The sequence below is a fragment of the Styela clava genome, chromosome 4, assembly GCF_964204865.1.
Source record: "Styela clava chromosome 4, kaStyClav1.hap1.2, whole genome shotgun sequence".
NCBI lineage: Eukaryota > Metazoa > Chordata > Ascidiacea > Stolidobranchia > Styelidae > Styela > Styela clava.
This window is the reverse complement of record NC_135253.1, coordinates 14,362,550-14,380,559: the sequence shown is the minus strand read 5'-3', so window position 1 is coordinate 14,380,559 and position 18,010 is coordinate 14,362,550. Positions and strand designations below refer to the sequence as shown.

Sequence of the window (18,010 nt, the reverse complement as noted above, 5' to 3'; positions counted from 1 at the left end):
AAACTCTTCGGTATGCACACTACTATGCTTTATCTCTCAATGGCATACTCTAAGAAATTTATCTCAATGTTCACAAAATCTGCTGTAATGTATGTAACACAATCTGAAACAAATCTAACACAAATTTACTCATTGAAATGGAGATGCAAAACCCCTAAGGAAAGGTTATACATCAGATCTCGGAAAATCATGTTACCATTTGAACGAAGTTGAGCATTTTTCCACAAACACAAACTTGTATAGCCTATCTAATATATGCTTGTATTCTGCTTAAAACTGACTTATCATTAGCATATCAATCTGCTATACAGTTACTAGTGAAGTTATCAACCTAGTTAAAACTAACTAGAATAAATTCATTGTTGTATTATCTTTGTTATGGTTGGTCGAATTGTTGTTTAGCTCACTCATTGGGTGTAGCGATTTGGTTTTTACTTTTAAAATCATTCCCAAAATATGAAGTAATATATGTCACTTTCCTTAATTAACTTGTCAACAATCCCCATCCCGATCCCACTGACTTCATGAAAAACACACCAAGTATTGTCCAAATATATCAGTTAGTTTATTGCGCTTGATGTTGCTTGACAGAAAGTTGGACAACAAAATATATTTCACTGATTGAACAAGAACAAAATCCTTAGTCATGTAGAGCAAAACAAGGCAGTTGATAATAATAAAAAATACAATAATTAAGATGTTGAAAAGCAAAACAGATAAAGCTATGTTTTGCAATTGCACAGTGGACAAAACGGTGGCTTACAATGATGAAACAAATAATTTTAGCGTTATTGATGAGTATATTTTCCAGTCAGAAATCGATTGAACTCGATATTAAAAAAAAGTTCTGAAAGGAATTAGTGATTAGTCAAATGGAACTGGTTCGTACCTGACAGGTAAACCCATAGCAGCAAAAACATAGCATTGTCAAGATGAAAATGCGGAACATACACCTTCGGTTGTTCGTAAATATAGATTGGGTTTTGAAGCATAGCTGACGTACCTATTTTTTGAACCCAAATATGGTCAGGGGATAATTTCACTTCTTACTTGTAGATTGCATTGTTTTTGCTATTTCAATATCATCGTTTCACTTATTTCATTATTTGTGCCATTTGGTATTTTTGTTTGTACAATGTCATCCAGTTCTGCAAGACTAGGGTCTATTCTACTTGGGGTGTCAGTGCTTGATAAATTTCCATTGGCTGGTGACAAAAGTTCAGCTCCCCCACTTTTCAACCAACGCATCCAAAATTCTTCAAAGTTTTCTGATTTTGAGCTAGAACTTGATGTTTTATTCCCACTGCCTGAAGTATTTTTTGCAGATATAATATCGTCCTCTGAGGATTCCAACCAGTTTTTATTTATATCATCTTTGCGGCAATTTTCCTCTTCCGCTGCGATTCTTTTCATTTCCTTTTCGAGGCTTTCTTCCGCAGCTTCTTCCTCTTCTTTCATCTCATCAATCGTTGTGGCACCACGTCGCAAAATTGCAGTTGTCGGTGCAAATGTTTCATGAGTTGTACCACTTTGGTTTTTCCTCGCATGTATTGCAGGTCGCTGTGGGCTGGACATACGTTGTGGACTCGCCACGCGGAAATTTGGCCGAGCACCATTTGTTTGACGATTACTTGATAATTCTTTCTCTATTTCCTGGTCATGTCTAATCTGAAGTTCAATGTCATGTTTTCGATCGGTGGTTTCTTCATTATCACGACTTCTAGCTGCGTTGTACTCCGCTCTGACGTGTCGTTTGCGTGTGCACTTTGTGTACCAGTGACGCAGTTTAGTCACGCAATAACTATTACGAATATAAGCTCGTATATCCCGTTGTGTCATGATGTATACCGCAGGGTTGAGAAGCACGCTTATGAAACTCAGCAATCTGGTCCCCGATATTAGCTTGATGCAAATATCGTCTGTAGCTCCCATTAATGCCTGCAAAATAAATTATATAATCAGAGAACTTCCAAAAAAAAAGTACCGTTTTCTTACTGGTAATTGTTACTTTACCATAGCGCTTGGTTATAGTGGCTCTGTAAGATATTTATTTCAAATTTAATCTTGAATCTCTTACCTCTATGACGTAGAGAAGGTAAGTGATACGCTGAGGCAGCCAGCAAATGGCAAAAACGATGACGTAGGCGAGTACAGTGCGAGAAACCCGAAGATGACGTTCTGCATTTTTTCGTGCCATGGTTTTGTGCAAAATACTGGTACCTGGAAAAATGTGTCATTATCATTAGAATAAATGTGTCATTTTCATTAGAAATATGAGTTGTTGTTATTGTAAAAAAGCAAAACAATGTTGATTCTAATATGCCTACCTCCGACACTACCTCTTGATGTTGTAGAATAAGTTCGACCCCGCTGAAAGTATACTGTCGACGTTGACGAATTTTGCCTGTGGTATTTAGGATACTGTGATATGCTACTTTGTCCATGATCATCGCCTGATCTCTTTCCATGTTTCACAGAATTAATATGGTCTCCTGGAGCAGACTTACTTCTGGTCATTCTCGGATAAGAATATCGCTCACGCGCTGTAGGTTTAGTAACAGTTGATGAGGTAGAGGCTGTGGCGAAAAGAAAACAAATATTTTTATGTATTGTCGAAAAAATGTTTGTAAAATCGTAACAAATGAGCACTGAGATTTTCCTCAACATCCCACCGGTGATAAAAGTGCTTTCCGCTCGACAACGAGTCCAAACACTTTTTGCCCTATACAATAATATGAACTCTAAAAGGCGATCATCGATGTTTTACAACTAACCTTGGTCAGTTTTGCTTATATCAGGTGAAGAATGACCGTCATTTTCTTTTGAAAGTAGCGCTCCGATATCTGTATCATCTCCTTGTTTTCTTAGTGAGTTTCGATATAATTTTAATTTTATGTCGTTGAGTTGCGAGCCGGGTTTGTTGGGTCTTGGAGATCGTTGGTCCCCAGAGTGATGTCCATCTGTTCTATCTCCCAATAATGGATACCCTGATTCGGCACTTTGTGATCGATTGTATGGTAACTTTTCATCAGGTGGGAAAAATGCATTTGCATTCGGGTTGCTCGGCTCAATAGGTGTGGGTGGCGTAAGCGCAGACATTGTTGTCGCTGCAGAATAACGCTTATCATGAAGACTGGTGTGCAAAGACGTTTGATCAGTAGCCATACTATCCATTGAGCTCCCGTAGGATCCTCCACTTTCCCGCCTGGGGTTACGCTGCATTAATAACAGTGAAGCGTGATTGGTTGCCCCTGATTGCAAAACTTCGTTGGCGCTCGATCTGTTACTCGTAGTGAGAAAGCTTTCGTCGTCATCATTTTCTTCCATTTCATAGGGATGTTCTTCGATCGTCTGAGGTATATTTTCGTTAGTTGCATCAAAACAAAAAGAATATTTTTTGATCCTCGGATTCACTTTTGTGTTTGTGTCATTTCCGGCAGTGCCCCGCATTTGTACTGATCTCAATTGCCTTATAGCTTCTTGAAGTTCTTCGTCGTATAATGGATCGTCTTCAGGCGACGAAGACGAAGATTTGGTTTCTTCTGGCGTTTTTGCGGACAACTTCCCGGATGGACTGAAGCCGTCAGATTTACCGTTTGCACTGCTCGAGTCTTCGTACGGCCTGGAAGAAGCGGAATATGGCGATTTGTGCATACTTCCAGAAGGTGTCTCTCCGCGATCGCTTTCAGTCCAATACGTACGATTGTCTGCACCACCTTGTGGTTTTCGTAAAACAACGTATCTCATAAAGTCAGACATGCGACGTCCCATTGAATCTCTTCGTGTGCGGGAATGCTTTTCTCTCATATTAATCGGTCCCAGTGGGATGTTTGTGGTCGATTGGTTTTGGAGGTAGTTGTGCGCGAAATGTGTTGTAGAGGTTTCACTAATGCCGGGATTCATTCGACTGCGTGCTCGCTTTCCTATCATATATGCAATAGAGACATAACTGAAAACGATGATGGAGAATGGAACAAAGAAACCCAGCACCAAATTTACGACAAGAACGTATACTCTTGCCGCGTCTGACAAATTTGGATCGCAGGCTTCATTCTGGCTTGCATTGTGATGATGTTCCAATAGAGTCTTGACAGCGTCAGCCAATAGCTCTTGATAAAAGTGCTTTTCTACTGCTTCCTGTGGACAAGATAGAATAATCTTGTTACTTAATTTCTCACTATTGCTTTTGCAAGCCAGTTGTTCAATTTGGTTTCGGTAATGTAATGACGCAATGCCGAATATTATAAATGCAATTATAATACTTTTTATTTTATATAATTGGTACGATATTGTCACGTCTTGACAACCAGCCATATATAATATCACTCACCAGAACTCCAGTTTCGTTGTTATATATTTCTGGTTTAATCATCGAGTCGTCTCCGGGGATTAGTGGTGGTTCCCTGTTGCCCATTTCATCGTATGGATCAGTGCCATAATTTTCGTAAAGGTCATTAAATGGTTGATAGTAGTCAGCTGGAAATGGAATTTCCATGTTAATTCTCGATTACAATCGACAGATGGATATGAATCAAAATAATTGTGTCAAATGCGTTGAATTTGGTTTGAAATTTGCGTCATATTTTTCATTAAGTGACACAAGTATATTGACATAGCTGAATTCGTTTGATTTAGTTATGCAGTACGCTATGTTTGTTACTCACTTGAATAATCAAGGATTGGCCCATCGTCTCCCCTATTTGCTGATGCGTTTCTGAACTCCGCGGAGTAGGCATGCATAATTCCCACTATGCTTGTCAGACAACCTTCGATCGTTATTGCTCCGTGATCACGTACATAGTCTCTGTTATTGTTGTACGCATGTAGCATCAGAGTGTAACATTCATAAAGTGTTTCCAAATCTGCCTTGTATATTTTCACTTCAGCATCAAAAGGTCTCTCCAAAGGGTCTGTATCGGGCAAAAAATTATTTTGTTAGTTTTTAATTTAGTTAGTGACCTCAAACACTGGACAAGGATTGGATTTACTGAAAAATTGATTCTGATTAGTCGTTGATGCCGAGCGGCGAACAGCTTAATCCGCTGCTACATAACTCCTTTTTTACTCGAGAAATATATTCATAGATTATTTATTTCTCTCAATTTAATATGATTAACTAGTAACAGTAATAAAATTACCTGTGCCGATTTCGTCAACTTTGATCTTTCCACTGAAATAAAAATAAGAAAATGTGAATTGATATTAAGGGTACAGTTCGATTTTAATCTCCCCAAGTAAAGTACATTTACTAGGAATGGAATAGCAACGTAAGTTATCTTGTAATGAAAGTAATGTGTGAACTAACCTTCTCGGTACTCCGATCAATTCGTTGTGCTTTAAAGCGCGATCGCGAAAAACTTGCTGTAGTGCATCTGAAGTTTTTTCGTCCCATTCCTGGGGACTTACTGAAGGAATTTCTTCTGACTTGATCGTTCGACTTACGCTACTCGGAGAGTCACTGTCGCTTACCATCAAATCAGGATCAATCAAATTTGGTAGTACAAAAACAAACGCCAGAATCCACATTAAAATACTGACGCCGATGATGATTTTTCTCTGTTTAAAATCGAAATGATAAATCATAATTCTAACAATTGCATTTTCTTGGATAACAACTACAATTTCACATATGCTATATGTCAATGTTTAGAATAAATTATATTGGTGCTATAATTGAAATTATTCTTCGTAAAATGAATACTGTGTTTGAATATTATACTGGCTTTTTGTAGATCCCAGTATGTGTCGGGGCCATTTCATTCAGTAATTAGCCAAAATCATTATCTTGAGGTGCCAAAATGAATGCCAATCGCAATAATGTCAAAACGCAGCTAACCGCAGTAGTTAGCTAAATTTGAGGTTAAATCATTCTGAGATATATCTGCTATAGCCAAAATCATTATCTTGAGGAGCCAAAATGAATGCCAATCGCAATAATGTCAAAACGCAGCTAACCGCAGTGGTTAGCTAAATTTGAGGTTAAATCATTCTGAGATATATCTGCTAAACAACTAGGTCATACAAGGAAACTTGACACCGTTTTTTTACCTTGAAATCTGATACCCAAATCCGCTAAGTCAAAATTGGTGATTTTGAGATATGAATCACTGCACCAGGAACACACGGCAGAAAAAATTTATTTTTCATTTTGCGGTGTACACCATTTTGAATACGAGATGAACCAACCTATTTTGAATTGTTCATCCCTGGGTGATAATCTGTTCGAAGGATTTCATCATAAACGAACAAGTCAAGGAACGGAGTCGAAATAGTGGGTCGTTGTTGTGGAGATGATGACGAAATCACATCCACAAATCTTTTATTAATGAGTATATGACTTACGTTGTACTGATATCTTTGACATCTCATTGACTTCCAGACAGCTGCGCAACGCTCCACGCTCATGCTTGCCAACAGGAATATGTTCGTGTAATAGTGAAAATTGTACCATGTATACATTATTCTCCATGTCCGATATTGAATTGGACCAGCCTGAGGATCCTCAGTGATTGTGGCGTATTCAGAGGATTCATTTGTTTCCACTTCTTCCGTGTGGTTCGGTTCTAAAAGTAGAATTGTCACGTTAATTTATATACTTTATATGTATATAGTTATTGTCTTCACTTTTGTTAGCCATCAGAGAGCAGAAGTTTCGTATTTATTAACTGTGTGACCATTGCATACGACTGTATGTGGTTCAGCGTCTAACGGTACTAAAACTTTCGGGGCTAAGCCTTAGATAAATCATTGTGTTCATATACTTGATTTTTATTCAGTAGTTTTTCACAAACTACTACTGGTTTACAGTTTTCTTTTTCTTTACAATTGCGAGTGTGAAAAATGAATTTTTCGTATTGTTGGTGGAATCACCATTTCAGTAGATCCCTTGCCCCTTTATATCTTGTACTTAGTTACTGTGTACGTACTCGGTAGGTTATAGGCCATAATCCGTAGCCTATTGCGAGTTGATAAGTTTTTCCTAGAAATTGTTAGTTAACATTCTACTAGATTAAAACCAGGATGCAGGTATGCCGCAAATAGTCGTCGTTGCATATTGTTTTTATTATTATTACTATACCACCCGGCGAATCTCTAGGGATAATCTCAATTCATCTTCTTCGCGCTGGGTTGACAAACCACGTCACTAACACTATTATCAGATAAATGGTTTAATTATCCTCCCAAGCATGTTGCCATTTAATATATTTGGCGCACGTAATGCAAAGTTATAAGCGCCAAATAGATTTGAGTTTGAAGTTGACATGAAAAAAAACTATTTATTTGCTTCAAATAGCCTCGGGCAACATTATGATTAGGTTTTAGATTTTTCATTCTTCAAAAACACGATCACCTATGAAACTGTTATCTTTTTTTGTACCATCTCAGGATTCATATATGTTTATGCATTCCGCGTGTCGACAAGGTGATTCACTACACTCGGCTCTAAACTAGAAATTAAAGTATTATGTCGTCTTGCTCGCCGAAGCGTAGACCAGCGTTATCGGATTTGGGCTGTTCTGCCCGACCTAACATTATTATCCTTATAATAAGAGTTTATATTTTATACGAATCTCGATCGAATGATCCAATACGCCTATATATCACACATGGTATTTTTAAATAATGATTGATATTTTCATAAATTTTTCATTGCCATCAAGACTTACGGCTAAATACAGGGTTATGGAAAACCGCCTCCTCCGTTTCCCGTTTTATTTTTTCTTAACAATATGCATGTGTCAAATAGTCTTCCGGAAAGTCGATTTTTAAAACTGATTTTCTTATAGAAAAAATAGTATTAATAGTCTGTAACTTTTTCAGCTGGCCACAACCATCACAAAAAGACATACATACAAGGTTAGCGTGCGCCGAAAGGGAGATACTGTCCATTTTAGCCACGTAATCGTAAACCTATCTCATCTTCCCAATTCATCGACAATCGCGTGACGGGTTAGGCGTAGATAAAAGCTCTTTGTGCGTATGTAAACAAATCACATCAAGAATCTCTTTTTAGCCGCGCGCAAGAGATTAACTCGACTTCTGGGGCCTTAGTTTTGTAAAAGAACACCTCAAACTTAGTTCTTGAGATTTCCAGGCTGGCTTTACCATGGTGTACAAAATTCAAACCAATGTGATATTCTACAAATTTGATTTGGCTCACGAAGGTTTGATATTTCGATGAACACAGAGGTTGTGAATTGCACAATGTAAAGCTTTTTTACGTCAAAGTGAACTATTTTGTAATGAGAAATTTGCCACCTTGGACGATGTATTTGGTTCGTTCCTATCACCTTTTTCTGGTTTTTTCGAAGTGTGTTCCCACGAGTGGATTTGGCATTATATTACAAAAAGGTTGATGTACACATGACCCATATACCACGATTGGAATGTACCCCAACACGTTCTTGGTCGTCCCAATAACTTACGGCTTGTTTTGTAGTATTAAGTTGAAAGAGAAATTAATGGGAGTACAATCATTTTTACCTATTTTATTCCTGAATGATTGGTGTATGTGATTAATTGTAAAATAATTATTCGATTTTATGGTGTTTAAACCAAGTTCGCAACAAACTCCACCCCCTTTTATCTGATCGTCGAATGCACGTGATGTAGCTCACCTTCTCGTTCACCCGTGATTCGATATTTTATTTTGAAACCTGGTTTCGCTAAAGTTTTGACATGCTTTCTACCTGCGTGACAAAGCCTGCTTTGATAGCGTGAGGAAGAGAAAGTAAAGCTATCTTCGACCAACGTATTCTGCACGCACGGGTACTGTTTGCACAAACTATTGACCAATGCCAAAATGGCCTCTGTCTCGGTAAATATTAAAACCGATTTTTAACTTTTATCGCGGAATCGTAATCTCCGATATCATATGATAGCAGGATGGAAACTTATGGGGTTGTAACCCATCCCCAATTGCAAATAGAGTAAGGGTAAGCGATCGTTATTTCAAAAATAAAAAAAATTCACTGCGTTGATCCATTGCAAATCTCATTTCTTCATTTACTCGAAAATTAAAAATAATGATCACTATATGCCCCTTACGAATACGTGCACTATATCGGTATTTCAAATGCCGTTACGCATAGATACACCTCGTTAGCTTTCCCCAATTTCATTGTTTTATTTGTATGATATATCATTCTTGTATGCAAAACTTTCTCTAAATAAAGCAGTTGCGCATTTTGGTTATGTTTTGCCTTGAGTTTCCCACGATTCTTTTTTGCCCAATGTGTGAGTAACAATTGCTAAAGGCCCCGTTGCTCAATAGTTTATCATGTATTGCTAATATTTATTATATTACTAGCTGACATTTGATATCGATGGTTACATCACGTTTGTTGATTTGTCCACGCCAGAAATAAATGCGCCATCTGCTCTGTAAGACTCTAGCAAATTCTTATCACACAAAGCTTCAGAATCGTTATCTTATTTTTGTGCGTTCATGGGTGTGCCCCTATTGAATCTTTTGATGGAAAATATCACACAGTATTGCTATATAAATGTTTTGGTGTGGTTATCAAACAATCGCATTGTATTCCTGACGTAAACACTTCTTGGTACCAAAAGGCCAAACGTAAACGCAACGCAAATAAACATATCAGTGTTGTTGAGATTGATATTACTTACCATAAGATGGAGAATCGCGTGTCTCTAGTAGTAGGTTGTGTATGATGACGCTTGTTAGGACCAACCATACTGCGCACACCAAGAGATCCGTCAATGCAATTTGTACCATATATACCGTGTGAACCGACGATCGTATCTGCAATTAAAGTTGGGAATTAGTATGAGTTGATGTACTGAATATATATACCTGTTGGGTATAATGATAAAATCCAATTCTTCTGTTATATTCAATACCAATACTGATTTATTACAATTGATCGTTTTTCTTGGATGTTTTCTGTCATCCGGTTTCCTAAAAGTAGTTTGTTTTTATGCCGAAACATGGAAACACCAGTGTTGTGTAATACGTCATCAATTCATTTTCCTATGAAATTGCGATTCCACGAAACGCAGACCGTCGCATGTTTTCAGCTTTTCTTTATTAGATTGTTCTTCTTGACAAACATCAGACTTAATGGACACATTATATTAGAAATCATCTCAATATTGCGATCGAACTAAAACGAATTACCCAAATGGAGTGGAAGCAGTATTATTACTTTCCTGTTGTGCATTCCGATGGTGATCAATTATAACAAGATTAAAACTCATCCTTTTATCATTGGATGGAATTTAAGGGTCGCATAGTGTATGGGTTTCGAATATGTGATTGATATATTATGGAGAAGCCTGATACTCTATGTAAACCAAGAATTTTTATTTCTGAATTAGTAGTATATTCATTTCTAACGACTTTTTCCAAGACATTAATATGATATTTGCTAATTTCCTTTCGAATATTTTATCACCTGTCTCCAACGACATGGTACATTATGAACAAAATATTGCTCACAGTAAATTTAGTGTATAGAATATATTTAAACTTGTGATTCCATTCTCAAAATGTTTGGGATGTCATTCACTCTATGTTGCTTATAAAAACGACCGAATATATTTTTTGAAATTTGCTGCTGTTCGCAGAAAATCAATAAACATAAAAAACGCTTCAGGCAAGCGGATCTTCGAGAATGGAGAATGGTTAGGAAACTAATTCGAGACAAACAACAGCGGGTTATGACATCATAATGACGTCAAGATAACAAAAACTTTTAAACAATAACAATATTTGAAAAATACCTAATCGGTTAATCTACTTAATAAATAGTGTTGTGTAATATGAGGTAGTTGTTGTGGTGACGCAATTTGCATTCAGTATCCAGAGTCTTATTATGCTGGTTATGTTAATTCTAGTTAAACTATAATATATTTCTCAATTTTATTGTTGATTAAAACTTGTGGACCAAACTATACAAATTGACTACAGAAATATAGCAAGATCGCAGTTCTCGAACAACTTTTTTCTGTTCTCTTTTCGTGTTATAACACCACCATCTTTCATCAAAATTTAATATCAAATCTCGGATAATATTTATATTTACATTTTTGTCTTTTGGCGTCAGATGCAAAATAATATTTCGTGTGACATTTTCAACCTTTGTCAACACAATGGCAGTTTGTGTTTGATCTGATACGGACCGACAAAGTCTTAAGAAATAATCCCGCGACCTTGTGATTTCATAACATTTAATGAATTCTATTGTGTTACGGGATAATGAACTTCCAGCTGATATTCTTTTGTGTCCCTATAGTTGAATTTGGTCGCGCATTTTGACTTTGTATGGAGGCACTTTCAGACAGCCCGTCTACGTAAAGCCCGCCCATGACGCCTTCAGATTATATTTTATCATAAAATTGAAATCATGGGAAAACATTTTCTTGTACTAATGCGTGGAATTTCATTGATCAGTTGTTGGGTATCAAAAAGGTTTTGTGTGGGCGTTATAATGTCATTCTTACTTAAATTTGATTGATAATCTTAGCAATTATTTTGTATAAACCCTTTAGATTTTGACGACATTATTGATTAAAGATAATAGATAAACAGCAACGTAAAATTATTTTTCTTTGTATGACAGTTTTTCTAATCGGTTTATAAGCCAGCAATTACAATGAGTCTATAAATGTGGAATTTTTCTGGAAATATTTTTGCCACTTTAAATCTCTTTTCAAAATTCATACGGAAATATGCATATTTCGATTGTTTATTGTCATTGAGAGTAATAGCATAAATTTTTCCTCCGAGATAAATTAAATTAACAGGATAATTAATTTTGAAGCTGCCCAAAAATGCATTACGTCAGTTACCGAATTGACGAACGATTTTGAAAGTAGGCAAATTGTTTGATCTAGATAGCAACAGAACACATATTTTGACTGGTTGCTAATCACTTCTCAGCTGGAGAGCAGATATATAATGTACAGTACAATGTACTCCCCTGTTTTCATCGTCCCACCTTAAATGTCATGCACCAGTGGTAGTTGTTTCAACATGTGCCCAAACTTTTTACTCGGACCTCATGTGTATATTTCCACAATTGTCGGATTCGCACTATCTTGATAAAGTGACCAAAGCTCTCCGTATACAATCCATACTTTTTAAGATGGTTTTAGTGTCAAATTTTATGTCTAGTTTGCTGTTTAATTTATATGTTTTCATTCGTAATAAAATGTACATAGGGTATGAGAGGTATTTTACGCACCATACCCTAATTTGCGTTAATAAGATTATCTTGTCCGTTAAACAACTCCGAGCATGACGTTCGAAAGATCATGGGGCCGTACCGTTCATGCCTTCTGGCAGGTAAATGATGTGCTGTTGAAGCTGTTATGCTATACGTAAAATAATCTCGTCTAATTATGTCCAAACCAAATCGAAATAGAAATTTTTCGTTGATTAAAAATCAAAATATTGATATATATTGATAAAATAATCTCCCGATACCGCGACTATTTATGGTATTCGTGGATTTGAAACTTGACATTTACTTGACATATAGGAGTGACATCAAAAGATTGGCAGGACATAGATTTTGCTTCATTTGCTTCTAATTCCAGTTAAATTAAAACAATCACAATAACGCTGTCTTAATTCATGCCATCCGTAGTTTTGAACCTACTTTCATTCTGTATATAATCTTGATATTATTATTATTATAATTCCCAAAATGATGCCCGAGGTCATTACTGCTAGCTTGCCAGTGGTAATCTCAAAAATGTTTAAATATTTAGCAGAATTGCGGGTATTTCTCTTTTAACGAATTATCTTAATTTGACCAAATTGTACCTCATTATCACTTTCAGATGCCACGAATTTGGTAACTAGGAATTTTTAAAGTTCTGATGTTGAAAAATTGTTTTAAATTTTGATTCTTGGGATCGTTATAATTCATGTATATATAACTTTAGGCAACTGGCCCATATCATCTTGTTATTCAATTTTAATGACGAACTTTAGTTTGGTTGTCAAAAAATTATTCTACTTGTCTTTTGTCGTTTTGATAACACATTTGAGCAAGTATACAGCTTACAGCAACAATTTATATTAATTCTTGTATTATTCGTGTGTGGCCTATTTATATAGTCACCGAGTCGTAAATGTATTTTATGTTCGAACTGTTATTGTTTTTCTTACTTATAGCTTCCTTCGAAGGTATTGCAAAAATCCACATTTGATGACGACTTACGATGATGCGTAGCATGTTTTTCGGATTAACGTATCGTTTTGCGGTTCGCGGATTAACGTTTGTTTTCTGAATTATCCCAATCTATCCTTATTTTTGCTCCAAACTTCATATCTGTATTTCTTTCATACATTTTAGCTGATCCAAAGTTAGTTAGTTTCTGCTTATCGAAATTCCCGCCTCATGTTAATATTAGTCTGGTGATGATCAAACCAAACTGTGATAAATTGTTAGTCTTAAAACGTTGAACTGATTTTCACCTTACAGCTCGATACGTCTGGTCGGATGCTTATCAACATGCTTATCAGTATCGTTTGGCGGTAATTTCGCCATGTTAAACTCTGTAACTGCCAATAAATTGAACTGCTACAAAATTGATTTCAAATCATTTTCACAAAATTTAAACATATTTTTCGATATTTTACCAATCAGAAAAAATGAACACCGGGGATGCGTTCGAAGTACGCCGCAAATACGTACCTGTTTTTTCGACAAAAGCATATACAGCATGACGCTGTTTAAAACTGCTCCAAACACACATAGAAATATAAGTCCAGCATCTTTTCCAATGACAACTCGAAGATAGTAATCCAATTCGTCCATGGTGTTTATATCCCAAATATATTACTGATAATTAAAATTCCGGTTTTATCAGTTCTTTAACGGAAATCCGATCAATATAATGGGATTCTGCTCGACCAATCAACATTTACTGCTCAGTCACCGGAATACCAACTTAGGAAGTACACTCGAGTTGAAATTTCCAACTTCTAGTTGTAGGGTTGACTCGTTATTTACACCATTTTGCACTAAGTTGGAACTGTTATTATTTACACCTGAGAATAATAAGAAAGGTTGCAATAATGTACGGAATAATAACACCTTTACACCTTTGAGATCAATAAAAACTGAAACTGATTTCATTGAATATAACTTGCGATCATCTTATGCTAGTCTACTTCAAAGTAGAGCATGAATTTTATTGCATCGCCATCGTTTCAAATATGACCGAAATCAAATCAACGAAAACAATTTTATATTTATTAAAATATTTTAGTTGCAGAAAAAAAAAACTAACTATTTCTGACAGGAATTCTGAATGAATGCAACAGTTTACATTCATCTACTTTCATCTAAAATTTTCACTGCACGCACGGCAAGGCTCAATCCGCGCCTAATTACGTCGGAATCGGCGAAGGTGAACCACTTTGCCTGCGGTAATTGTTGATATCTTCTCTTCTTCGTACGTTGCTTGCCTCTGCTCGTATCTCTATTATTTGAATTTCCGATGAAACCTCGGGCGTGTAGCTATGGCGATTGCTTTCTTGCGTTCTTTTTCTTTTTTAGTTACAGACTAACGTTATCGCACGATATTGCCTACTTTTGTGTCGGTTTTTACCCTGTCTTTTCTTGTTCTCATATGAGCTTACCTAACGACCACCGTAAACAGTGCTGACATTTTAACCCTATTCGAGTATAAATAACCTGATAAGCTGCAGGGCAGGGGCTTATTCTGAATACTTCTATGACTTGTATTGCAGAATTCAAGCTACAGTGTCTCATGGGTCTCAATTTTTGGTAACGTGATTCCGTTCAACCTTTGCCATCACAAATTGAACTAGTCGGTCATGACCTCTGCGAATACATAGTCTGCTGTCTTATATTTGAAATTTTCATTAGTTTTCAACAGTCTTCTTTATATACGGTAGCCTGTGCACAAATATAGAATATACTTTGTCCAGCACCATGGTTTGGCAAATACAAAGATACATTGGCGCCAACCGGCCTACTATCAGTGTGCAATACAAAGGACGTCGTTGTGTAATGTCTAATTTCATTCATGTTAATTATACTTATTAGATTTCAGTATCGTATACATAGTCATGTAATTTACCTCCATACACGTGTGCGTTGATGACGACATTAAGGTGTTATCGTATTCCTATTTACCTAATATACTGCCTATATATATATGCCTTTTGTACTATTATTCACCGATAACGGTTAACCTTCTCATCTATTTTTTATCAAAAGAGCAATTTTAATTTGATCTTAAGGCCACTTGAGCTACGCTATTATTCCAAGTATAACAACATATCCACTTGATAAGAACATACTCTTGAAGATTACGCGACAACACCATCTAAGAAGCTGTTCCTTGCTACTATTTTTCTGGCAAAACAGCCACATGCTTTGTCCTTTTAGTAATTTTATTTTCCGATAAACATACGACATTGTAAAATCGTAAAATATTGTAATAAGACATGCTATGTTCTACACATAACAAATATTTCTCACTCTGCTTATTTTTGTGACTTCCAGTTAGTAGTAAAACGCATTGAATCACCTTTGACGATTCCCACAAACTATCGTGAATTTACAGACATGCTGTGAATTGGGTCATTGTCTTCGGACATCGTTTGCAATCAAAAGTAAACAAACTAACACGAGTGTTTATCTTTCCCAAATCAAATAGTCGTGGTGGCCAGGTTTTTTCTCACAGACTGACGAAAATTTAAGCTTCTTTTGTTTGAATGTGTTAAATATGCCGTCGCACCCCATGTGTTTTACAGACTAATATTTTATAACCAAGTTACAGCGAAATTGTTATATACTATATGATTCACTGTTTCTTCATGGTTTATCTCAATTTCTGAAGCTTTTCGATTCCAACCAGTTAAATAGTCGTCGAGCACACGAGTAACATAACATACCACTACGGCTAATCAGAAATATACCCGTATTTATAAATTCGGTGAAAACTTTGTCTTTAATTTTGTTGTTACACGATATGTTAGTTTTGGCGGAAAAAAAATTGGCAAGATTCATAATAACCATAAAAATAGCCATTCTTCTCGTCACATTTCAGACTAAAATGGAAATTTCAAATTTGAATGAGTATACACTGCTTTTTCACCAGTCCTAATTCTATAACCTCGGATATCACACATTGAAGTTAGTTTACCTTATTGATGTTTAACAATAGATTACGATCAGGACCATAATTCCCAGCAATATCATTCGGATGTGTCATTCTCGGAATCGCGTGCGATGGCTCTTTTAGTTTATCTGACAAAGGATTTGCCGGCACGACCGCATTGATTTAAACCTTTCACCACAACCTTCTCGAGTTACGCACGTGTTTATACTAAATTCTCTGGCACAGCCTGGCGATCAACAATAAATATTACTTCAAATGTATACACTTTCTCAATAGTTGGTTCTCAACACTTACACATTTGTGGGTCACAAACGTTTGGCGTTAGGCGTTATTTAACAACTGAAATACATGTAAAAAAATCAATTTCTAGTAATGCTTCTCCTCTATATCACAACATTCTCCTCACTGCAATTTGTTACACAAGTAATATCGTGTACAAGTACAACACTCCTTCGTTTCATACCAGTTTATGTCGCATTACTCTTAAATATACAAATTGATTGTGGTTCTAATATCATTTTATCAAATTCATTTGAAAAAATTTACAATTTTCATTTTGTTCCATTTCGGAGTTCATCATTATGCTATATTGAATTCACCACACATTAATGAAAGGCGGAATATACTTTCATTTTATCGCTTCGTTGCAAAGAAACATAAGAAAATAGATATCATTTGCCTCAAATTGGTCTTTCGATCTAAGAATGGCAATAATGACAAAATCACAACAAAGCTCAACCCTTGTGCGTCAAGATATGAGTTATCATTTTTTCAAACTCGATCCCAATTTATACTTTCTGTCCTAAATCTTTTCTAATAAAACTTGCGTTTTCTCTTATTAGAGTCCTTTTCGAGAGTGGTGTTCAATCACCAATGAGCGTATTCAAGTGTTTAGTTTCATTTGCTGATACAACAACATCAGCGTCGGTTCTGTCGAGTTTACCATTACGTCACCGTCGCAACAATCACCCTTATTTGCCAGAGTGGTCAATAGGCATCAATAGCCATATGCCGGCCCTCAAAATTGATGCCCGTATATCTACCGAGCTACGATACGATTTCCTACTTTTCCCAATCTTATTTAAATTGTCAAAGTAGGAATAACGAATTCGCTAGCTATTCCTCATCACTTCGATTGAAACAATGATTTTCATAAATGGTTCCTTGTAATAGCACCTGTGACCTTTTACCAAATTGTCAACTAATTTTATCTTGACTAGTATTGGCTGTATTCTTTGATTGAAAACGTATTTGCATGGATGTACAAAACGATTCGAATTCATTTAAAATAAATTATATTCGATATAATAAGTCTAGGATTAATTTAAAACAATCGTATTAAAAAAATTAGGAATTTAGACCGTCACACAAGTAGATTTAAACGTACATACTGGTAATTAACATCTCATATTCCAAATCAAAAAATATTTTCTCAGAATGCATCTGTATTGGTGGCCATCCCTGTGGTATTTGTCTTTTGTTTCTGCTTATCAGTGTATTACCTTTGTTGACTTACACGAATGGATCCAACATTTCTCAGTCACCGAACTCAACTGATCAGTCTCGTTACTTATGACTACTTGTTATACTTCAAAGAGCTCCTAATCCGGTAAACATAATATCTTAAGAAAGACTTCAATCTATTGAAAATGACATATCGTTGCTGACAAGACCACTTGAAGTTAAGCACCTGTCTTAACAAATATCGAAAGCTACTAATCTATCTGATACTAACTGACCTACTCAATATTTTCTATTTGGACGAGCGTTGCATTTTTGAATTGAAGAAAGTTACTGAAATTCTGTACTAACTGATAAGATGATTTAAATTTGAAATGATTTTATTTAGAGTCTTTAGGACTACATAAAACTGGAT

At 36.0% G+C, this 18,010-nt stretch overlaps 2 protein-coding genes across 2 annotated transcripts in view; one reads left to right on the top strand and one right to left on the bottom strand.

The window, feature by feature from the left end:
- LOC120327250 (uncharacterized) overlaps positions 1 to 18,010 on the top strand; it is a 76,182-nt gene that overhangs the window by 8,978 nt on the left and 49,194 nt on the right. The gene's annotated exons all lie outside the window — the stretch shown is intronic.
- On the bottom strand, positions 542 to 14,041 carry LOC120327251 (uncharacterized). The gene is made up of 11 exons (XM_039393710.2): positions 13,674 to 14,041; positions 9,634 to 9,769; positions 6,343 to 6,563; positions 5,306 to 5,556; positions 5,139 to 5,170; positions 4,665 to 4,910; positions 4,331 to 4,476; positions 2,775 to 4,137; positions 2,328 to 2,576; positions 2,078 to 2,220; positions 542 to 1,938 (listed from the first exon to the last, which is right to left on the bottom strand). The coding sequence occupies exons 1-11, from the start codon at positions 13,794 to 13,796 to the stop codon at positions 1,072 to 1,074; spliced, it is 3,777 nt and encodes a 1,258-aa protein (XP_039249644.2). The 5' UTR covers positions 13,797 to 14,041; the 3' UTR covers positions 542 to 1,071.